Source organism: Clarias gariepinus, chromosome 16, assembly GCF_024256425.1.
Source record: "Clarias gariepinus isolate MV-2021 ecotype Netherlands chromosome 16, CGAR_prim_01v2, whole genome shotgun sequence".
Classification (NCBI taxonomy): Eukaryota; Metazoa; Chordata; class Actinopteri; order Siluriformes; family Clariidae; genus Clarias; species Clarias gariepinus.
Window position 1 is genome coordinate 26770748 of NC_071115.1, and position 25042 is coordinate 26795789.

Genomic DNA, 25042 nt, shown 5'->3' on the forward strand with positions numbered 1-25042 from the left:
AAAACTGACATTAAACATTTAAAAACATTTCAAGACAGTGTCTCAATTTCTCACAATTCTAGACACAAAATGAGTTACCTAACTAAAGTTTCCTAATATAAGGACAACCATGTAAATATAGGTTTATTAAGGGTTTTTCTAGACTTAAAAAATAAATGTTCATCTGGGATTTTGTGTATAAATAAATATTTATGTATAGTGTGTGTGTGTGTGGATATATGTAGTAAATACTTTACACATTTTACTGCATACTGTAGCTACAGAAATCTAAAATAAAACATTACATTGTACATGTCTGTGAGCTCTGTAGATATCCATAGAAGCCACAAAATTATGGTAAACTGTAACTACTGTCCACCGAGTACTGTAAAATTTCTTTAGTGGTTATTTACCCATTCTTAACTTAAAGATAACTTGCTTCTCTATTCTCTCTAAGACTGTATAAGTCACTTTAAGGCGTATCTCATACTCTGACATAAGTGATGTATTCCTCAAAAAAAATTTGCACAGACGTATCATGAGTGAGACTAATCAGTAATCAATGTGATTTCAATCAATTATTAATTAATGTTGTTGGATTAATGTTGGATTAATGTTGTTGATACACGAGTTCGAGCTTTTAAAATTGTGTAGGTACAGTAGTTCTATTGTTTGTGTATAAAATAAGGAAAAACTGTAATAAAAGTGAATTGAGCTGAAATTAATAGATATAGGATTTTCCTACTGTAGATAAATACTTCAAATTCCTCCTCAGATAAGCAGTATCCTTATTCAAATGTCCTTTAGTGTTATATCTATTTAAGCAGGGAAGACACAACTTTAGCTTATTCTGCTTCAACACACACCATGATCTCTACATCTCCACTGCTGCTGCTGCTGGCAGCCGTACACTGTAAGTGTTTATGTTTAAAAACTTTAAAAATTAAAAACCTTTACAACTTTAGAATAACATTTTTTTTCCTTCTTTAACAGGTGTTCACAGTGTTGAGCTGACCCAGCCTGGATCCACTATAGTAACCCCTGGTCAGTCACTGACTCTGACCTGTAAAGTGTCTGGATATTCAGTAACGAGTACCTACTGTACAAACTGGATACGACAACCTGCAGGAAAAACTCTGGAGTGGATCGGAGAGATATGTTATGATGGAAGCACTTACTACAGTGAGAAACTGAAAAGCAGGTTTCAGGTTTCCAGAGACACGTCCAGCAACACAGTAACATTAACAGGACAGAACATGCAGACTGAAGACACAGCTGTGTATTACTGCGCTGGGGAACCACAGTGAGACAGATCAACAACATCCCTGTACAAAAAAACCCAGTATAGAGAGCTATTTACAACAGCGAAAGCAGAGCAACAGTGCATTATTATTTTGTTGTTTTCTTCTTCATGAACAGTGAATAAAACCCTAAATAAAGAGCTCTAATCAACAAATTCAACAAACAAACTCAATCATGGTTTGTAAATTGCATCACTGGAAGATTCAGCATAAAAGCCTAGATCATTATTTTTTTTAAATAAATAAATACATAATAATAATAATAATAATAATAATAAAATCTGTAAAAGTTTATTAACATCATGGGTAACAAAATATACATTTACTATTTGTAATGCAATTATTGCTGCATGTCAAGCTACTGTATCATCACACCTGCTTCACAGGTTTAAACACTCTTTTAATACTGTATATGTATTTCAAAAGCTACATGAATAAATTTGCTGTAAATTGGTGAATCTTTTTTTCTGAAGATGAAATCATATTGTTGAATCATTGAAAAAAAGTTGCAAGCTTTAATATTTCTTTCAGTCACCTTTAGCTTTAATTACAGTTGGCGTGTAGGGTGGCAATGTTTAAACAAATTTACACAATATCATACAGTTACTTTTGTCCAGAGATGGACTGATTTTTGGCTGAGATACGTATTGTATCCATTATGGGAGAGTAATATCACTCTGTAAAGTCTTCTTCAGCACATCCAAGGACTTTCCGTGGTAATTTATACAATATTTAATCCCAGTCATGTAAGTTTTTATCATTTAAATAAAAATAATTGTCCTTTTACTATCAACCATACCTGTGGTCTCCACATTTTTTTTTATTATTTATTTATTTTTTACAGTGCAACTTTACCAAGCATTTAAATGGTCTCCAATCATTCTAATTCATGGGTATTTTTTTACATTCCATTTTTTTTTTCCAACCACTAAGTTTCTAGTTCGGCACCATCCTTTCAGGTTTTAATAATGTGTTGGACAGTCATTGTAATGCACAATAGCATAGAACTGTACTACACTACATTACACTATACTATACTGCCTACACTACACTATACTATACTACACTACATTACACTATACTATACTCGCTACACTACACTACACTACCCATCAGTCCCAGCATGTAATATACCTTAATAATTTTACCTGCAGCTTGTTATATCTTATTATATACTATTTAGTTTTTCACTTTTTAACCATAAGCATTTTTTTACTTTGTGCTTGAAACCTCCCACTGTCAAGAGATATGCAAATACAAGCATCATAGCTGGATTACTCTATTTATTCAATAAAGTGGTCTCTGTTAAACTCTACAAAACAGAGAAGACCCCGGTACCAACTACACACACCATGTACTCTACATCTCTACTCCTCCTGCTGGCAGCTGCTTCCTGTGAGTGCTTTATCAAATTCATACATTTATTAAAATTATATTAAGTGTACAGCATACTTTATAGCATGTGAGATATCAGTGTGTTTTCCTCCACAGATGTCCACAGTTATGAACTGACTCAGCCTGCTGCCATGACAGTCCAGCCAGGCCAGAGTCTCTCCATCCCCTGCAAGGTTTCTTATTCAGTTACTACCTATGATACAGCTTGGATCCGACAACCTGCAGGAAAAGCTCTGGAGTGGATTGGGAATATCAGGGACAGTGGGACTACATATTACAGTGACAAACTGAAAAATAAGTTCAGCATCTCCAGAGACACTTCTACTAACACAATTCAAGGACAGAATCTGCAAACTGAAGACACAGCTGTGTATTACTGCGCAAGTGATACACTGTGACACAGAACAGTGGATTCCCCTTACAAAAACCTTATGTGACATGAAATAAACATCCTCTCTATATACCCAATTTATTATCAGCTATTAGAATGAAGATTTAACATGGTGTATCATTTAAGAAAGAATAACAGTAGTTTTGATTAAAGAATTTCACACAAATAATTATTTAAAGATTTATTTGAAATTAATTTTAAAGCATGTCCTTTATTATTTTCTTAATTTTGTGGATTATTTATTGTGTAAATAAATATACTGAATTATTAAAGTAAATCATTGAGGTATTCACAAGGCATAATAAAAGTGTGCAAGCGTGTGCTGTCTTTAACACAATTGTCGAAGAAAAGAAACATACTGTAGAAATACCACTACATTAAGCATAGAGAGTGAATTGTAGCTCTGACAGATTCAGAATAAAACCTAGATCATTATTCATCAAAAAATTATTTAAATGTTTACTTAATGTGTCTGATTAAATTGTAACTTATGGGTATGTGTTATATACAAATAATTTATTCAAATTCTTACATCATTTCTGCTTTCACAGAATATCAGCAGTCCTACACATTATTTTATTAATTTATTTAAATAGTTCATCATATACTCAGCAAAAAAAGAAACGTCTTCTGACTTTCAACTGTTTTTACTCTCAGTAAACTTAATGTGTAAATATTTGTATGAACACTAAAAGAGTCAACACCATAAGACGTAAACTAAAAATGTTTCCCAATGTGTCCCTGAATGAAGGGAGGCTCAAAATCAAAAGTACCAGTCAGTATCTGGTGTGGCCACCAGCTGCTTGAAGTACTGCAGTGCATCTCCTCCTCATGGACTGCCTATTGCGGACAGTCTGAGCACTGATGGAGGGATTGTGTGTTCCTGGTGTGACTCGGGCAGTTGTTGTGGCCATCCTGTACCTGTCACGCGGGTGTGATATTTGGATGTACCGATCATGTGCAGGTGTTGTTACACGTGGTCTTCCACTGCGAGGATGATCAGCTGTCCTTCCTGTCTCCCTGTAGCGCCGTCTTAGGCGTCTCACGGTGCGGACATGGCGATTTATTGCCCTAGCCACATCAGCAGTCCTCATGCCTCCCTGCAGCATGCCTAATGCACGTTCACGCAGATGAGCAGGGACCCTGGGCATCTTTCTTTGGGTGTTTTTCACAGTCGGTAGACAAGTCTCTTTAGTGTCCTGCCTTTTTAGAACTGTGACCTTAAATGCCTACTTTCTGTAAGCTGTTAAGGTCTTAACGACCATTCCACAGGTGCATGTTACACTAATTAATTGATTATGGTTAATTGAATATGCATGGAAAACATTGTTTAAACCCTTTACAATGAAGATCTGTAAAATTATTTGGATTTTTTTACAACATTATTGTTGAAATATACAGTCCTGAAAAAGGGACGTTTCTTTTTTTGCTGAGTATATAAGCCTTTGTGTAAAATGAAGAGCAACTGTAACTTATTAGAACAAATGTCTCTTTGTGATCCTTGAGGCTGGAACTACTGTCAGACTCACTGTTTACTACTTTACGAGAAATGTTTGACATGGTTGTCCAACTATTTAGCATGTGGTGCAAAATAATTGTTATGGCCTAATTAGTTGATCACAGTGAAATGTTTATTTGTTTAATTTGTGTTCATTTTAAGAGAATTTAATCTTTAGTTTTTAAACAGAAAGAGCTGCAGCTACGTAAAGAAACCTGAATCTTCAATGTCATGTGGTAGTTAATGGTGCATTTTGCTTATGTTTTTTACAGTAAGGAGCTTTATGTGACAGTCTACAAAAACAGCCCTGTTCATTTATATCTCTCTGCATTTTAATTGTCCACAGGGACACCTGATATTAGTAAACAAGCTGGACTAGAAATCCCTTCTGTATTTCAAAAAAAAAAAAAAAAAAAAAAAGACATCACTATAATGTTTTACCTTTAATGGTATTATTAAATTATTTAGTGTGATGTGAAAATGCATGCTGAGACTGAGCTGTGTAAAGTGGATGTTGGTATAAGCAATGGAACCTCCAAACACTCAGCCCTGTACAATCACATATGTTCAGAATGGGGAACAAAATGTAAAAGTTTTTTGCACCAATAGAGGGCAGTAGCTCACTTTTATTAAGTAAAACTCATGAAACAAGTTTTTAAAGGAAACAATTTCTCAAATAAAAAGTTTTTTTTCCTGTTATCTAAATTAAATTCAAATTCTATTCGTCACATACACAGTTGTACACAGTACGATATGCAGTGAAATGCTTATACGACCGCTCGTGAACGGTAAAATCTAAATTATCAGTAGAAATAGAAATAAATTAGGGAATGGAAATAAAGAATGAAATATATAGACCTTCCTTCTAAAATATAGAAACTGCAGATAAGAGAAATAGAATATGAAATATGAGACATAGAAATAAATAAAAAAAAACTAGCTTTACAAAATATACACAGTAATGACTGTACAGTACAAATATGCACAAATGGAAAATGTGCAAAAGTGTGCAAAATAAAATGGATGTAAATGTCCAGGAACTAGAATAGGGTATACTAGAATATACCCATTATTGAGAAATATTACCCATCATGCCCTGGTTAAGATCAACAGAGGTCATTTCTTTTCCCACTTTCTGTAGTTTGATGTGAACATAACCTGAAGCTCTTGATGTGCATCCACACGTGTCCACCTAATATTAAGGAATGTTCCCAATATTCTAATTTTTTAAAGTATAAACCTTAAAGAGAAATCCACAACCCATCAAATTTCCACTCAAGGTGGGGCTCTATGCAAATGTCCTGCCCTGTTATATATTTAAGCAATGAAGTGTAAGAGCTTTCACGTATTTTGCTTCAAAACACACAATGATCGCTACATCTCTGCTGCTGCTGCTGGCAGCCGTACACTGTAAGTGATTTACATTTGATTATATATAAAATACAGGATTTGTAACTTTTTTTTGTTACATCATTACAATATTTTCTTTAACAGGTGTTCACTGTGTTGAGCTGACCCAGCCTGCATCCTCAGTAGTAACCCCTGGTCAGTCACTGACTCTGACCTGTAAAGTGTCTGGATATTCATTAACCAGCTACTGTACAGGCTGGATACGACAACCTGCAGGAAAAACTCTGGAGTGGATCGGAGAGATATGTAGTAGCGGTAGCACTTACTACAATGAGAAACTGAAAAGCAGGTTTCAGGTTTCCAGAGACACGTCCAGCAACACAGTAACATTAACAGGACAGAACATGCAGACTGAAGACACAGCTGTGTATTACTGCGCTCGGGAACCCACAGTGAGACAGATCAACAACATCCCTGTACAAAAACACCCAGTATAAAAAACTATTTACATCAGCTAAAGCAGAGCAACAGTGCTTTATAATTTTATTGTCGTCTTCTTCATAAACAGTGAATAAAACCCCAAATAAAGAGCTCTAATCAACAAATTCAACAAACAAACTCAACACATTGTGTGTAAATTGCATCACTGGAAGATTCAGCATAAAAGCCTAGATCATTATTTTTTTTTTAATAAATAAATAAATAATAATAATAATCTGTAAAAGTTTATTAACATCATGGGTAACAAAATATACATTTACTATTTGTAATGCAATTATTGCTGCATGTCAAGCTACTGTATCATCACACCTGCTTCACAGGTTTAAACACTCTTTTTTCTTAATACTGTATATGTACAGTATTTCAAAAGCTACATGATTTTTTTTTTTTGTAAATTGGTGAATCTTTTTGTTCCTGAAGATGAAATCCTATTGTTGAATCATTGAAAAAAAGGTTGCAAGCTTTAATATTTTTTTCAGTCACCTTTAGCTTTAATTAAAGTTGGCGTGTAGGGTGGAATTGGTTGAACAAACTTACACAATATCATACAGTTACTTTTGTCCAGAGATGGACTGATTTTTGGCTGAGATACGTATTATATCCATTATGGGAGAGTAATATCACTCTGTAAAGTCTTCTTCAGCACATCCAAGGACTTTCCGTGGTAATTTATACATTATTTAATCCCAGTCATGTAAGTTTTTATCGTTTAAATAAAAATAATTGTCCTTTTACTATCAACCATACCTGTGGTCTCCACATTTTTTTTTATTATTTATTAATTTTTTACAATGCAACTTTACCAAGCATTTAAAAGGTCTCCAATCACTCTAATTCATGGATATTTTTTTACATTCCATTTTTTTTTCCAATCACTAAGTTTCTAGTCCGGCACCATCCTTTCAGGTTTTAATAATGTGTTGGACAGTCATTGTAATGCACAATAGCATAGAACTGTACTACACTACATTACACTATACTCGCTACACTACACTATACTACATTACACTATACTATACTGCCTACACTACACTATACTACATTACACTATACCACGCTACACTACACTATACTACACTACACTACACCACGCTACACTACACTATACTCAATACACTACACTACACTACCCATCAGTCCCAGCATGTAATATACTTTAAGAATTTGACCTGCAGCTTGTTATTTCTTATTATGTACTATTTAGTTTTTCACTTTCTAACCATAAGCATTTTTTTACTTTGTGCTTGAAACCTCCCACTGTCAAGAGATATGCAAATACAAGCATCACAGCTGGATTACTCTATTTATTCAATAAAGTGGTCTCTGTTAAACTCTACAAAACAGAGAAGACCCCGGTACCAACTACACACACCATGTACTCTACATCTCTACTCCTCCTGCTGGCAGCTGCTTCCTGTGAGTGCTTTATCAAATTCATACATTTATTAAAATTATATTAAGTGTACAGCATACTTTATAGCATGTGAGATATCAGTGTGTTTTTCTCCACAGATGTCCACAGTTATGAACTGACTCAGCCTGCTGCCATTACAGTCCAGCCAGGCCAGAGTCTCTCCATCCCCTGTAAGACTTCCTATTCAGTTACGAGCGAGGATACAGCTTGGATCCGACAACCTGCAGGAAAAGCTCTGGAGTGGATTGGTATAATCTGGACTAGTGGGAGCACAACTTACAATGACAAGTTGAAAAATAAGTTCAGCATCTCCAGAGACACTTCTACTAACACAATAACAATTCGAGGACAGAATCTGCAAACTGAAGACACAGCTGTGTATTACTGCGCAAGTGATACACTGTGACACAGAACAGTGGATTCCCCTTACAAAAACCTTATGTGACATGAAATAAACATCCTCTCTATATACCCAATAAACACCTCCGTCAAATATTTATTATCAGCTATTAGAATGAAGATTTAACATGGTGTATCATTTAAGAAAGCATAACAGTAGTTTTGATTAAAGAATTTCACACAAATAATTATTTAAAGATTTCTTTAAAATTAATTTTAAAGCATGTCCTTTATTATTTTCTTAATTTTGTGTATTATTTATTGTGTAAATAAATATACTGAATTATTAAAGTAAATCATTGACGTATTCACAAGGCATAATAAAAGTGTGCAAGAGTGTGCTGTCTTTAACACAATAGTCGGAGAAAAGAAACATAGAAATACCACTACATTAAGCATAGAGAGTGAATTGTAGCTCTGATTCAGAATAAAATCTAGATCATTATTCATCAAAAAAATATTTAAATGTTTACTCAATTTGTCTAATTAAATGGTAACTTAATGGTATGTGTTATATACAAATAATTTATTTAAATTCTTACATTATTTCTGCTTTCACAGAATATCAGCAGTCCTACACATTATTTCATTAATTTATTTAAATAGTTCATCATATACTCAGCAAAAAAAGAAACGTCTTCTGACTTTCAACTGTTTTTACTTTCAGTAAACTTAATGTGTAAATATTTGTATGAACACTAAAAGAGTCAACACCATAAGACGTAAACTAAAAATGTTTCACAATGTGTCCCTGAATGAAGGGAGGCTCAAAATCAAAAGTACCAGTCAGTATCTGGTGGCCACCAGCTGCTTGAAGTACTGCAGTGCATCTCCTCCTCATGGACTGCCTATTGCGGACAGTCTGAGCACTGATGGAGGGATTGTGTGTTCCTGGTGTGACTCGGGCAGTTGTTGTGGCCATCCTGTACCTGTCACGCAGGTGTGATATTCGGATGTACCGATCCTGTGCAGGTGTTGTTACACGTGGTCTTCCACTGCAAGGATGATCAGCTGTCCTTCCTGTCTCCCTGTAGCACCGTCTTAGGCGTCTCACAGTGCGGACATGGCGATTTATCGCCCTAGCCACATCAGCAGTCCTCATGCCTCCCTGCAGCATGCTTAATGCACGTTCACGCAGATGAGCAGGGACCCTGGGCATCTTTCTTTGGGTGTTTTTCTCAGTCGGTAGACAAGTCTCTTTAGTGTTCTGCGTTTTTAGAACTGTGACCTTAAATGCCTACTTTCTGTAAGCTGTTAAGGTGTTAACGACCATTCCACAGGTGCGTGTTAGTTAATTAATTGATAATGGTTAATTGAACATGCAGGGAAAACATTGTTTAAACCCTTTACAATAAAGATCTGTAAAGTTATTTGGATTTTTACAACATTATTGTTGAAATATACAGTCCTGAAAAAGGGATGTTTCTTTTTTTGCTGAGTATATAAGCCTTTGTGTAAAATGAAGAGCAACTGTAACTTATTAGAACAAATGTCTCTTTGTGATCCTTGAGGCTGGAACTACTGTCAGACTCACTGTTTACTACTTTATGAGAAATGTTTTACATGGTTGTCCAACTATTTAGCATGTGGTGCAAAATAATTGTTATGGCCTAATTAGTTGATCACAGTGAAATGTTTATTTGTTTAATTTGTGTTCATTTTAAGAGAATTTAATCTTTAGTTTTTAAACAGAAAGAGCTGCAGCTACGTAAAGAAACCTGAATCTTCAAGGTCATGTGGTAGTTAATGGTGCATTTTACTTATGTTTCTTACAGTAAGGAGCTTCATGTGACAGTCTACAAAAACAGCCCTGTTCATTTATATCTCTCTGCATTTTAACTGTCCACAGGGACACCTGTGGACAAGCTGATATAAGTGACCATGATAGAAATACAACACAATTTCCAAATTTAAATATTTTGAATATTTAATGAACAGTGAAAATCTATCTTTAATCAATGAATTGATTAATAATACAGCATCTGTCCAAAATTCAGAGTTTAACAAACAGTTCTCTTTGTTCAAGAATTACAAATTTTTAAACACAATAGGAGATAAAGGAAATAAAAGGCAAGCAACCTTCTCCTTGAGGTAGAAATTCCAATACCCATATCATTGTGTGCTAATTGTTTACTTAACAGTTTTTCAACCTTTTAAAGGGCACCCCAGACACAATACACACCCTAATTCTCAACCAAAATTCTTGCTAAATTTATAAAAAACTAAATCTGTTACAGACATGCATATCTGCCGCACAACATTGTGCTTTCCTATAAACTATATGGCCTGTAAGGCTCTTTTCTATTCACACTCTTCATATAACCAGCATGTTGAGAGTATTGAGTGTAATAAATATGAGAGCATGTTTTTGATTATTGGATACTCGGCCACAAGTTCCTCTACTAAATGGGTACAACATGCATCAGGGCCAGCGCTGGAATGGATCAGCTGGTACCACAGCTGCAGTACTGGCAGTGGAGATGGGGGGGAAGGGTGGTTTATATTTTTTTTGCATTTTTTATGAAATTATTTATTTAGACATGTGTTAATTTAATCTATTTGTGAATATATTAAATATATACAGTATAATATATAAGCTGCTCATTAAGAGTACAGGACAGACTGACTGACTCTCCAGGTATCTTCACCACAGAATCAGAGGAGGTTACTGTCCATAAGAATCTGGAAAAGAAGAGCATGACTAATTTCATGATTGCTCAGTCTCTGCAGGGCCTGTTCTCCATCACTAAAAACATGCTGTACCTAAAAGTGAAGAGTCTGAAAGCTGAAGTCATGACTGTTTATTACTGTGCACAACAGACTCCAGAACTGTACAAAACATATACACGTGCCCTCTCATCAACTGTAAATATTCCCTACAGTTATTTATTTATTTTGTCTACTGTTTATCAACAGTTGCAATTGACTTAATTATTACTAAGCCTCTAGAAGTTAGTCTTTGTAAATAAAAATTTCTAGTTTAAGTTTGGCTTCCCTTTGTACCACCAGGGCAGGTATAGTCATTCGGGGCATGGCTCCACAAGGCGTCTGGGTGCTGTGGGTTCTGGGGTGGGGCCTCTGTGGATTGGGCTTGTCAGGTGCGGTAATTGGATGCTGATTGTGATCTGGGGAGGTCACCGGTCCAGGGCTTTTTGCCTGCTGAGTCCCATATGCAGCAGGATGTGGTGTTCTGATACCTTTCTATTGTGGCCAGCATTAAGTTTTGGTGAGCCTCGGGTTCTCATGATCCTATAATTGGTGATCAAAGTTGTTAGTTTCTTCTGATAGTCATATCAATTTTATGGCTGATCAGTTTATCTTAACACATTCAGCTTCGCTCGCTTGCTCTGATCTTTCTCCTGCTTTATTTAATTTTTCAGATTGCTTTTTTTTGTAGGAGGAAGGGGAATTCAGCAAAAGTGTTACATATCTGCTGACATCAAATATAATATATATATTTTTCTTTTTGTCAATTTATATATACCTTAATAACAGACATTAATAAAGATTGTTTCTAACGTTATAGCAGCAGAATCAGAAAAGCAATAGTGGCAGCAAGATGATTACAAAACTGTTGCACATGACTAGAAAAATATCAGTTAATGACTTGAGACTGAAAATTACCAGTACATAATGCCAGGACCTAGACCGAGGTAAACGTGGAAAAAAAATAGAAAATAAGTATTTAAAAGAAAAAAAAAATACAGTACAAAGGAAAAACTGAAAAGTAAAGCACAACATAAAGAAAAGAAGTGGCACAAGAGTTTTATGACATGTACAAGAAATTAAAAGAAACTAAGACAAAGATACAGTATGACAGAATTGGAATAGAAAAAAGCCAAAAAAAAAATAAAAGTACACAAACATACCAAATCTTTTCCTAAACCTTCATCTTACCCATTTATAGGCTCTGTTGTCCTATTTATTTAAACGTTTGCAGGGATTTTCACTATGCATTTGGTATTCAATGAAACATCAACAAAACAAGTTATTTCTGTTAATCACTTACAGTATATTAAAGCAGAATTAACAGCCTTCACCTGCCTCCCTCACTTTCTACTTTTTTTCATAAAGTTGCACCTTATTTTACTGACAAACTGAAAAACCTCCCAATCTGAAAACTTTCTAAAAAAATGTTTTACACCTTTATCTTTAAAATAAGGACTGCTTCCATGAATTCTAAATCAACATCTCATAGAAAACCTCACAATTTTCACCATTTCCACACACTTTAATTGATGTTTGTCGAGTGCTTTACAGATATACAGTAACAGTTTATGACACAACAAACTGCAGGAACACCAACAGGAAAGCTGCACCCCAGGGGGATATATACAAACAACATGCATTCGTTTTAGCTCTCAGTTTTATTTATTCTTCTTCTTTATTATTATTTTTTTTTATTGCAACTGTCAAAATTAATTTTTGAAGCTTTATTAATCTCTGGCTGAATATATTTCATTTTTAAAGGAAAATTCACTAGTTTACCATTTATTCCTTGAGAACTTGATTTTGCAGTTTTAATAAATGAAATGTACAATAAATGCTGTACATTAGAAAAACTGCCATAATAAACTTGATAAAAAAAAGACATATTACATACACTGTATGCAAATCTTCCCAACAGATACAGTATAAATACCCTGCTGGTACACAGCAGTCGACTGTGTTTGGTCGACTACAGCAGAGGAATCATGAGCTGCTTTTTTCTTCTTCTAATATCCTCTATGCCCTGTGAGTAAACACTTTTCTCCACACATAACTCCCATTTTTATATCCTTCATATTATGGTGTAAAATGGAAGTCAAGTGTGTTAAATAATTGTATCTTTTTTACTTTTCAGATGTTCATGGTATCAGTCTGACATCGTCTCCTGCTGAGGTTAAACCTCCTGGAGCCTCAGTGAAGTTGTCCTGTCAGATTTCTGGCTATGCCCTCAGTAGTTACGGTACAGGTTGGATCAGACAGCCTCCTGGAAAAGGTTTACAGTGGATAGGGATCATATGGGGTGATGGAAGCATAAGCTCTGGAGCTTCCTTTAAAACACGTTTCAGCATCTCCAGAGACACGAGCAACAATGTGCTTTACTTAGATATCAGCAGCCTGGTGCCAGAAGACACGGCTGTTTATTATTGTGCAAAGACACACAGCTGTACATCTCAGTGAGAGAACTGTACAAAAACTAAACCTTACATATGCAATGTTCACTTAAACTACTCTTTAATTTAAAACAAAAAGTATAATATAAGAGGTCAATCACATCCTTTAGGTGAAAGCATGATGAATCATTTCAAGGTTAACAATTCACAAGGTGAAGGAATGATAAATAATGGTGGTTATAAACAGGAAAAAAGCTTTTCAAATATTTCCTTGTTAGTGCAAAGTGTTTTTCAATTGTAAAAGACAGTCAAATTCATCTAATTGTTTGACTTTTACTGTATATTTTTATATTTATACATTATCTTTCTGCAACCAGATAAGACAATGCATGAACAATATACTTTAGTCCTCTGAGAGGTACTTTTTTATACTTACAAAATATATACCAAAGGCTAATGAGACATTAAAATGACATAGTGAGAACTGATCCTGGGATTTCTGATATTGTTACAACAATATTGAAAAAAATACAGCTCTATTATTTCAGTGTTTCACTAAACCTGGATGGAGTGTTCAGTTCTATTTTACTTAAAAACTAAACAGTGTCATGCAAACTCCCAGTAACATATTAACAGTATTTTAAGATTCTTGTAGTCAACATTTTTATTTACCAATTCCTATGTTTTATTCTTTTAGATGAGATTAATTTCTTCATTTGTCTTGCAAAGCTGCATAACACAAATGCTGTTACTGACACAGAACAGTGGATTACCCTTACAAAACTTTTTTATAATATACATCATCTCCATGCAACTAACAATCATATCAGTCAAACTTTTACTGCCATTCATTGGAATAAAGATGTCACAACTTATGTCACTGAAAATGTTTTATCCTGATGTTTCCCTTACTGTGGTCATTTATATTAATGGGAATAGATCCAACTTAATTTATTATAAACTATTGCAATTACGTCAAAGCGTGGAGAAGCGCCGTAATCTGGCTGTATAAAACATGTTAGATGATAATAATATTCTTGAGCACTATTAACAATAATCACCCAAATGTTAGTAGGTAATTCTTGCTGTGAATTTCTGTATTTGTACAATTATCTCCATCGTTTATATACAAATAACAAAATATGATACAGAGGTTAATGTCAAAGAAAAAAGATGATTAATTCTTTCATTAGATAATGAAGCAAATGCATAAATACAAGCATCAAGGCTGGATATCACTTTATTTATGTGGCATGATAGTTTCTGCTTAACATTGAACAAAACAGGAGACCCCGGGAACAAACAACACATACCATGTCCTCTACATCTCTACTGCTCCTGTTGACAGCTGCTTCCTGGGAGTGCTTAATCAAATTCATTCATTTACTACAGTATTAATTAATGTACAGCATATATTTTTGAGATATCACAGTTTATTATTTTTTTTAAGAGATCTGCAGGGTAAGAAACTAACTCAGTCTGCTGCCATGATAGTCCAGCCATGTCAGAGTCTCTCCATCCCCTGCAACGTTTCATATTATATATACAGTAAGTTATTATACAACTTGGATCCGACAACCTGCAGGAAAAAACTCTGGAATGAATTAAAATCATCTGGATTGATGGTAGTACAACTTACAGCGACAAACTGAAAAATAAGTCCAGCATCTCCAGAGACACTTCTACTAACACAATAACAATTTACAGAACAGTGGATTACCCTTACAATACTTTCCGGCTTATAATATACATCATCTCCATGCAACTAACAATCATCTCAGTCAAACTTTTACTGCCATTCATTGGAATAAACATGTAACAACTTATGTCCCTGAAAATACACAGTAGTTTTTATTGAAGTATTGCATTATTTTATGTATATTATTATATTTAATAAAAAGTAAATAAGTTGATTCAGGAATAATACAGCATGTGTCTGAACTGTGTTTAACACAATCTGTTCTCATGAGTTAAGTTCTAATAACCTAAAAAAACAGCAAGAGGCAAATAAAGTTGGGAAGCAAACTCTTCCTAGAGGTAGAACTTCCAATACTTTTAGCATAGTGTGTGGATTGTGGCTTTAACCGTTCCTTAACAAACTATCTGACATCTCTGTCCAAATAAACCTACTTAGACTCAACTTAGACTCAAACCAATTTTATTGGCACTTGTTCACAATACATAATCTGTTCATTGCAAATAATGTATTTACAAACTTCCTATAAAATATAAGTTCTGTTTTCAGACTATTATAATACAGCCATTTGTTTCACATTGTGATAAAATATCTCTTTAAAAATGATACAAAATATGTTATATTCTCATATTTATTTTCAGCATTTAATGTAATACAATTTTGGCCTTCAAAAAAAAAAAAAAACATGATAGATGATACCAGTATGCTTAAGCACAGAACAATTATCATGCTAAATTTAGTATTTAACCTGTGCTATGGAATTCTATGTGTATGTAAAGTTTGCTCCATTACCGATGTGCTATAAAAAGAACGTGAAAGTCTTTTGCTCATGGAGAAAAAAAAATCCATTAAAAGAGATATATTTTTAGATTTGAAGATCTTTAAAATATGGAGAAATTTTGTCATACAGAAGAATCCATCAAATTTCCCATCCAATAGGGAGTGACTCTATGCAAATGTCCTTCCCTTTTATATATTTAAGCAATGATAACCAGATCTTTTACTTATTCTGCTTCTACACACACCATGATCTCTACATCTCTGCTGCTGCTGCTGCTGCTGGCAGCCATAAACTGTAAGTGTTTTACATTATATTTAACATTAACATTTCTTTCGGGCATATTTTCCTTTAACCTGATTAAAATAATATTTTGTTTGTCAGGTGTTTACTGTCTTCAACTGATTCAACCTGGAGCGGTGGCTTTAACCCCTGGCCAGTCACTGACTCTGACCTGTAAAGTGTCTGGATATTCATTAACTGATACAAGCTACTGTACACATTGGATACGACATCCTGCGGGAAACAATCTGGAGTGGATCGGAGAGATATGTGGTAGCGGTAACACTTACTACAGTGTAAAACTGAAAAGCAGGTTTCAGGTTTCCAGAGACACGTCCAGCAGCACAGTAACATTAACAGGACAGAACATGCAGACTGAAGACACAGCTGTGTATTACTGCGCTCGTCTTTCTCACAAAGACACACAGTGACACAAATCAACAAAATCCCTGTACAAAAACCCCCAGTACATAAACCTCTTAAGGGCAGTGAAACAGTGTGCAGTAATAGTCTGTTCACTGACACTGTTTCCTGCAGAGTATATTATTATTACAATGTAAAAAAAAATATATAAAAATCAACAGATTAACTAAACTTTGTGATTCCATAAAGAAGAACAAAAAGTCACCAATTGGTAAAGGAAAAGTAAGCAGTCACTTTTTAACATTAATTTAATAAACTCAGTTATAACAATTCGCACATCAGATTAAACCCCTGAAACACACATGTTAAGTGGCAGTGTTGAATTAAAAGAAATAAAGAAAATAAGAAATTCATTAAATATCTTGTAATGCTATTATTTTAATCTTCTTGGCATTATAAAGTTCTATGGATGGAAGACTTTACTATTTGCAATTTCTTGTTTAAGTTTTGTTTTTTAGAAGTTTAAAGATAAAAGTGCTGATTAAAATGGTATAAATTGTAAGTTGAGACAATTGGAAAATACATTACAAATATTGCACCCATTGTCGAGCTACACTTGTCGTTCCTGAGCTGCCAGTGATCCAGATTCCCTCAGCTCTCTGGACCTGTCTGACCCATCCTGGTGCCCTGCTTCTGGTTGTAGATCTCGTCACATGGATGCCCCGTGTGTATCTTTGGGATCTCTGTGTCTGGAGATGGTTTCACTCTACCATGAAGACGGTTTTGGCTTCGACTTGTATTGATAGTTGTTTCTCTGAGGACTTGACTTGGCTGCAGTTGCTCTATAGTTCAATACTGGAATTTCCTACGAGTCTACTGTACCTAAGCCCCCAATAACTACCTGGACTCCATATTAACATCAATTAACATCAACTGTTATAGCTAAAATGCCTGCCACCTAACACACAGTATAAATGCAGGTAAAAAACCATTGACTCAGTTGTGATCACGTGATGCTCTGCGTCAAAACAAGAAGTGCATGCGTGATACATAATACTCGCTACTCGTAAACCAAGACAATGCTAATTTTTCAAGTCCAAATTTATAAAAAATCTTTGCTCATCTTGCGGAACACTCACAAACCGCAGTGCTTGTAATCCAAGGTTCCAATATATATATATATATATATATATATATATATACACAGTAAAATAAAGATAAGATTATTGTAACAATGGTTAAAACGTGCTATAGCCTAAAACAGTGGTTCTCAAACTGGGGGTCGCGTAATAATTTTAAGGGGTCGCAAAAGGGATTCAAAAATTATGTCTTTTTTTTGGGATTATAATGCACACTTTTCAGTATTACAAGTAAATGCTATAAATAAATATTTTCTGATTTGTAAAGATATTACTGATTGAGTGTGTGTTTAAATTGAGTGTTTAAAAAAAATAATAATTCGCAACCCAAAGATATGCCATTAGTGTGCAGCGACTGGCTCACTAGTTATTGCTACAGTGCACAACTGCACAGGAAAACCGCAACTGCTGAGATAGAAAAATGTGTTATTCGCAAATCTAAAAATGTTAAGAAAATTGTGGACAGTTTGCCTGAGTCATCAGAACCATGTACATCTACCAAGCATAAGAGCAAGACCCCGTCAGACTAAAGTAGGAAACGTCCGAAATATTAGGCGGAATTTATAAAGTATGGATTCACTTGCTCTACTGTCGACAACGTAGATTTCCCTCAATGTGTAATCTGTTCAGAAGTGCTTGCTTTTGAAAGTATGAAGCCCGGCAAAATGCAAAGGCATTTGGAGATAAAACAATATTTGTTTATTGAAAAGTCTTATGACTGTGCCGTTGTCGAACGACTCAGTCGCTTTCCATGTATATAATATTGCAAACAACATTAAGAGTCAATTGATTAAAAGGATAAATGGAAAAAAATATGCACTGCGAGTTGACAAATTTACAGATGTGTCTAATACTGCTTAGTTGCTGGAGTTCATCAAATACACATTTGACTGCATGAGGATATGCTCTACTGCTCAGCACTCGAGGGGACTTGTACAGGTAGTGACATTTTCACCAAACTCGACACCAAAATAAAAGAGATGGGACTTTTATGGGATAATTGTGTTGGTGTATGTACTGATGGTGATGGTGCAATGGTCGGTAAAAACAAGGGACTCAAGGCAAAGGTTTTAGAAGTGGCTCCTCACGTGAAGTTCACACACTGCATCATACACCGCGAGTCTCTTGCTTGCAAAGCACTCGATTCTGAACTTAACAGTGTTTTGAAATGTGCAATCAAAATAAAAAAAATGTGCAATCAAAAAAATCGTAAATCACATAAAATCTCGTTCAGTAAACAGCAGACTACTTGTCACACTGAAGTCCTGTGGTTATCACGGGGGAAGGCACTCAGACGTCTTCATGAACTGCGCGAAAAAAGTGTACTCGTTCTTGAAAGACTCACAATTTAAATGTGGAAATGTTTCCTGAGCTTGAGGAGCATCTGGAGGAAAAGGAAGCCTGAAGGAACTTTAGTCATTCACTGGAAATGAATCAGAGATCACTGGTCATCTCCGCAGCCTTTTGGAACAATTCAAAAAGTATTTTCCAAAAGAATTTGTTACTCATTTCCCCACAAATCATTATTTTCCAATTTCACACTGCCTGAATTTTGGATTGTGGTAGCAGACGAATACACAGAGTTGTCCCGTGCAGTAATGGATGTACTGCTTCAATTTGGATCTACATATTTGTGTAAGCAGTCTTTTTCCGCTGTCAGTGTGGACACGCCACATCTGGGGGCATGTCTATTTAATCGTCCTGATACCTTGGCCCTTTATGCAATCATTTAGGTAGAACCGGTAAGGTATTAGGGCAAAAGAAAAAACAAAGAAAAAGACAGAAAGAAAAAAAGAAAGAAAGAAAGAAAAGACGGACAAATAGACAGACAAAGTGCGCTGTCCAGAAGCAAAGCCCCAGCCTCTGCTTGTCTAAGACGCCGGCGAGAGAGAGTGAGAGAGAAAAAGAGAGCGACATGCATTAGTCCAGTTTGAGCACTCAGTTTTAGTTGATAGTTAAAAACACAAACTCTTCCTCTCTCTAAAATACATTCTCGTTAAGGGCATAGGCTCCGAGAAGATCTAAAGTTTGTTTTTCAGTTATCAGAGCCCCATCCGTTCTCGCATAGATGGCGGAGCTCTGTTCATTTTTGTGTTGTTAGTTTTCTTTTGTTTCCCAATTAATAATCCTACGCTATCTCCAAATTGAAAGGTCTTCCTGTGCGTATCATAAGAACTCTCCCAAACTTCTGTTTCATTCACCGCCTCAGAAGCCCTGCGTTAGGGATCTTACAAACATTAAAACATCTTGTGGTGCAGCTCTCCATACCACACCACATAACATTACTAATAACATTTACAGGATTACTTTTGTCGGCTGAAAACTTTAAATCAATTACTATTGAATACAATCAATAAATGCATCACAATAACACTTTCACCATCAAAACTATTTACAAAGAAATGCTGAATGAATCTGACATGGGAAGGTCTTCTGAATAGGGGCTGAGGCATCAAAGTGTCTCTCTTCTAGTGAGGAGAGAGAGAGAGAGAGGTGCAGACATCAGACAGTTTCTTTTTAAACTGATAAATCGCCAAATCATTGGCACCATGCAATGACATAAGTAAAAAAAAAAAAATAGAGTACATAAGGGTATGATATAATCAAGATGAGAGTAATTAAAGTACCGCCACTTTGTGTTGAGGTCCATCACACCATTACACATTCTATGGTTATCTAATATAATATAACATATTAATTGTCTATGTATGTTAACAACTTTAATCTTCCTATTTACTAAAATATAAACTCCGAAAAGAAATTCACATCAGTTCTCAAATTTCTTATCAATTAAGGAGTGTCCCTATGCAAATGCCCTTCCCTGTTATATATTTAAGCAATGAAGACCAAGCTCTTTTACCTATTTTAACTTCAACACACAACATGTTCTCCACGTCCCTACTCCTACTGCTGCTGGCAGCCATAGACTGTAAGTCATTTACATTTGATTACATGTAAAACTAAGTTTTTATAATGTATAACTTCTTGAGTTTAGCACTGTACCATATTTCCTTTGACAGGTGTTCAGTGTCTTGAGCTGACCCAACCTGGATCCTCAGTAGTAACCCCTGGTCAGTCACTACCTCTGACCTGTAAAGTGTCTGGATATTCCTTAACTGATAGCAGCTACTGTACAGGCTGGATACGACAACCTGCAGGAAAAACTCTGGAGTGGATTGCATTAGCATGTGGTAGTGGTAACAATTACCACAGTGATAAACTGAAAAGCAGGTTTCAGATTTCCAAAGACACGTCCAGCAGCACAGTAACATTAACAGGACAGAACATGCAGACTGAAGACACAGCTGTGTATTACTGCGCTCGTAGACCACAGTGAGACAGATCAACAACATCCCTGTACAAAAACCCCCAGTACAGAGAACTAGAAAGCAAAGCAGTATACTGTACAGTTTTAGGATGGTCTACATACTGTATATATATATACAGTATGTAGACTACTTTTTGTTCTCTTTTGTCTACATACTGTATATATATATATATATATATATATATATATATATATATATATATATATATATATATATATGTAGACCATGTGGAGAACATGTTATCTCTTTTCTAAATGTACTCCATTCTTTTGGGTACTGTTATTTTTAGAGGACTGTAAATCTATACCGTTATACATGCTGCACATTGATTACACAGAACACAGAAGACTTCTTGGGCACTGGTACGATGGTGGTGGCCTTGAAGCATGTGGGGACAACAGATGTTGTCTGGTCCAGCAGCTTTACGTGGGTTGACTTTGACTAAAGTTTTCCTCACATCAGCTGTAGTGAGACACAGCACCTGGGCGTTCAGAGGAGAGGTGGTCTTCCTCGCCGCCATGTCATTCTGCCTATCGAACCAAGCGTAGAAGTTGTTCAGCACATTTGGGAGGGAGCCGTCACCGTCACAGGTAGGTGATGTCATCCTGTAGTGAGTGATGGCTTGTAAGCCCTGCGCCATGTGTCACCGCTGTCTATGAAGTAGTTGTGGACTCTCTGGGCGTGTGCGCGCTACGCCTCTTTGATGGCCTGAGAAAGTTTGGCCCTTGCTCTTCTAAGGGCCACCTTGTTTCCCGTTTTGAAGGCAGAGTCTCGGGTCTTCAGAAGTGCACGCATTTCCGCAGTAATCCACGGTTTCTGATAGGGTTGTGAGATGATGTTCTTGGAGACAGTGACCTCATCGGTACACTTGTTGATGTAGCTGGTCATTGATGACGTGTACTCCTCCAAGTCAGTAAAGTCACCGTAGATTGCAGCCTCCCTAAACATGTTCTAGTCAGTGTTCTCGAAACAGTCCTGAAGAGCAGAGATGGCTCCTACTGGCCAGGTTTTTACCTGCTTCTGAAACGGTTTTGAGCGCCTGAGGAGTGGTCTGTATGCGCTGGGGATGTTTGTGTAAACAAGATCCAGCGTGTTTTCCCCTCTCGTTGCAAAATTCACAAATTGATGAAATCTAGAAAGCACTGATTTGAGATTTGCATGGTTGAAATCTCCAGCAACAATAAACAGTCCATCCGGGTGTGTATTTTGCAGTTCACTGATCTTTGCATACAGTTTCCATAGCGCTTCCTTAGCATTAGCGCTAGGTAAAATGTACACTCCAATAATGAAAACAGTGGTGAATTCCCGTGGTAAATAAAAAGGTCTGCATCTAACAGTCACAAACTCCACCAGCGATGAGAAATAACTGAAAACTAACACAGAGTTCTTGCACCATTTCATGTTGATGTAAACACACAAGCCACCACTGCAAGTCTTACCACACAGAGCTGCATTCCTGCCGGCGTGAAACGAGGCTAGCCTGTCTAGCTGAATAGCGGCATCCGGTACTCTGTCGCTGAGTCATGTCTCCGTGAAAACAAAGACACAGCAGTCTCCAACCTCGCGCTGTGTAGCCTGCTGGAGTCGGATGCAGTCCAGTTTATTGTCCAGGGAGCAGATGTTGGATAAGATGATGAACGGGAGAGCTGGCCGGCTAGGGTTTGTTTTTAGTCTAGCACAGACTCCCGCCCGCTTTCCGCGCTTCCTCGTGCACCGCTTCCAATGTCCCCTTCTCCAGCCTCCAGCATCAGGCAATGCCGAGGCTTTGAGGCCTGGTTCACGCAGCAAGCCAAGTTCGCGTAGCTTTTCCCGCAGCTCATCGTGGATGTCGTTAACCGGGTTATTTAGGTAGAAAAGTGTCTGGCGGTTGTATGTACGGACACCAGTCGCGACGATATCCATACACAGAGTAAAAAAAACGTGCTACACACAAAACGTAAACAACGTTTACGTATTGATGTGATTAGTGAGACAGGTAGGAGGGTACTGGGTGTATCATCAGGTAAGGGAAAATGGGACAATGAGACTTGGTGGTGGAATGAGAAAGTTCAGGAGTGTATACAGGGAAAGAGGCTAGCTAAGAAGAAGTGGGACACTGAAAGGACTAAAGAGAGTAGACAGGAGTACAAAGAGATGCAGCATAAGGTGAAGGTAGAGGTGGCAAAGGCCAAACAAAGAGCATATGAGGACTTGTATGCTAGGCTGGACAGTAAGGAGGGAGAGGTGGATCTGTACAGGTTGGTCAGGTGCAGAGAGATAGAAATGGGAAGGATGTGCAGCAGGTTAGAGTAATTAAATATAGAGATGGAAATGAACTGACAGATTCCAGGAGGGTGACGGGAAGATGGAAGGAGTTGATGAATGGGGAAAACAAAAGAGAACAAAAAGTAGAAGAGGTGACTGTTGTGGAACAGGGAGTAGCAAATATTAGTAAAAATGAGGTGAGAAGGGCCTTGAAGAGGATGAAGAGTGGAAAGGCTGTTGGTCCGGATAACATACCTGTGGAGGTTTAGAAGTGCTTAGGAGAGGTGGCAATGGAGTTTCTGAATAGTTTGTTTAACAAGATCTTGGAGAGAAAGAGGATTCCAGAGGAATGGAGGAGTAGTGTATTGGTGCCGATTTTTAGGAACATGGGACATTTGCAAAGCTGTGGCAATTACAGAGGTATAAAGCTAATGAGCCATACAATGAAGCTGTGGGAAAGAGTAGTGGAAGCTAGGTTAAGGGCAGAGGTGAGCATTTGTAAGCAGCAATATGGTTTCATGCCTAGAAAGAGTACATCAGATGCAGTATTTGCTTTGAGGATGCTGGTGTAGAAGTACAGAGAAGGTAATAAAGAGTTGCATTGTGTCTTTGTAAATTTAGAGAAAACATACGACAGGGTGCCGAGAGAGGAGCTGTGGTGTTGTATGAGGAAGTCTGGAGTGGCAGAGAAGTATATTAGAGTGGTGCAGGACATGTACCGTATGAGAGCCCTAAGACAGTGGTAAGATGTGCTGTAGGTGTGACAGAACAGTTCAAGGTGGAGGTGGGTTTGCATCAAGCATCGGCTCTAAGCCCCTTTTGTTTGCTCTAGTGATGGACAGAATGACAGATAGAGTAAGACAGGAGTCTCCATGGACTATGATGTTTGCAGATGACATTGTGTTTTGTAGCGAGAGCAGGGAACAGGTGGAGGAAAAGGTGAAGGTATGCTCTGAAAAGCAGAGGAATGAAGGTTAGCCACAGCAAGACGGAATACATGTGTGTGAATGAGAGGAACCCAAGAGGAACGGTGAGGCTACAGGGAGCAGAGGTAAAGAAGGTGCAGGATTTTAAGTACTTAGGGTCAACGGTGTAGAGCAACGGAGAGTGTGGAAAGGAGGTGAAGAGGCGGGTACAGGCAGGTTGGAATGGGTGGAGAAAAGTGTCAGGTGTGTTGTGCGATAAAAGAGTATCAGCGAGAATGAAAGGAAAGCTGTACAGGACAGTGGTAAGACCAGAGATGCTCTATGGCTTAGAGACAGTGGCACTAAAGAAAAGACAGGAGGCAGAGCTCGAGGTAGCAGAGCTGAAGATGTTGAGGTTCTCTTTGGGAGTGACAAGGATGGATAGGATCAAGAATGAGTTCATCAGAAGGACAACCCATGTTAGATGTTTTGGAGATAAAGTCAGAGAGGCCAGATTGAGGTGGTTTGGACATGTTCAGAGGAGAGATTGTGAATATATCGGTAGAAGGATACTGAGGTTGGAACTGCCAGGCAGGAGGTCTAGAGGAAGACCAAAGAGGAGATTTATGGATGCAGTGAGAGAGGACATGAAGTTAGTTGGTGTGAGAGAAGAGGATGCAGAGGATAGGGTTAGATAGAGGCAGATGATTCGCTGTGGCCACCTCTAAAAGGGAACAGCCGAAAGACAAAGAAGAAGAAGCGTTTGCTTAAATTACCTATGTGTTAGATTATGGTGGTGCCTCACATCACTGCTTGTTATTAGCACCACAGTTTCCGAACAAATTGGTTTTAATATTCTTGCAAGGTTTAAAGGTTCAGTTTTTATAGTCTACTGTTCCTTTTTTGGAGTAAGCCATGCTGTGTCCCATTTCTGTTTGGTGAAGATTTGGGTGGCTTGTAGATGCATTACAATATTTTC

The 25042-nt window shown here is 36.8% G+C and overlaps 4 gene segments (V, D, J or C); all 4 read left to right on the forward strand.

The window, feature by feature from the left end:
• Positions 1-846: 846 nt before the first annotated feature.
• Positions 847-1286, forward strand: LOC128544275 (Ig heavy chain V region 3-6-like). The segment is given in 2 exon segments: positions 847-892; positions 973-1286. Coding segments are annotated over 2 exon segments (360 nt in total).
• Positions 1287-2632: 1346 nt separating this feature from the next.
• LOC128544276 (Ig heavy chain V region 5A-like) lies at positions 2633-3073 on the forward strand. The segment is given in 2 exon segments: positions 2633-2675; positions 2772-3073. Coding segments are annotated over 2 exon segments (345 nt in total).
• Positions 3074-7772: 4699 nt separating this feature from the next.
• LOC128544277 (Ig heavy chain V region 5A-like) lies at positions 7773-8235 on the forward strand. The segment is given in 2 exon segments: positions 7773-7831; positions 7928-8235. Coding segments are annotated over 2 exon segments (351 nt in total).
• Positions 8236-20468: 12233 nt separating this feature from the next.
• On the forward strand, positions 20469-20922 carry LOC128544704 (Ig heavy chain V region 914-like). The segment is given in 2 exon segments: positions 20469-20514; positions 20606-20922. Coding segments are annotated over 2 exon segments (363 nt in total).
• Positions 20923-25042: the final 4120 nt, after the last annotated feature.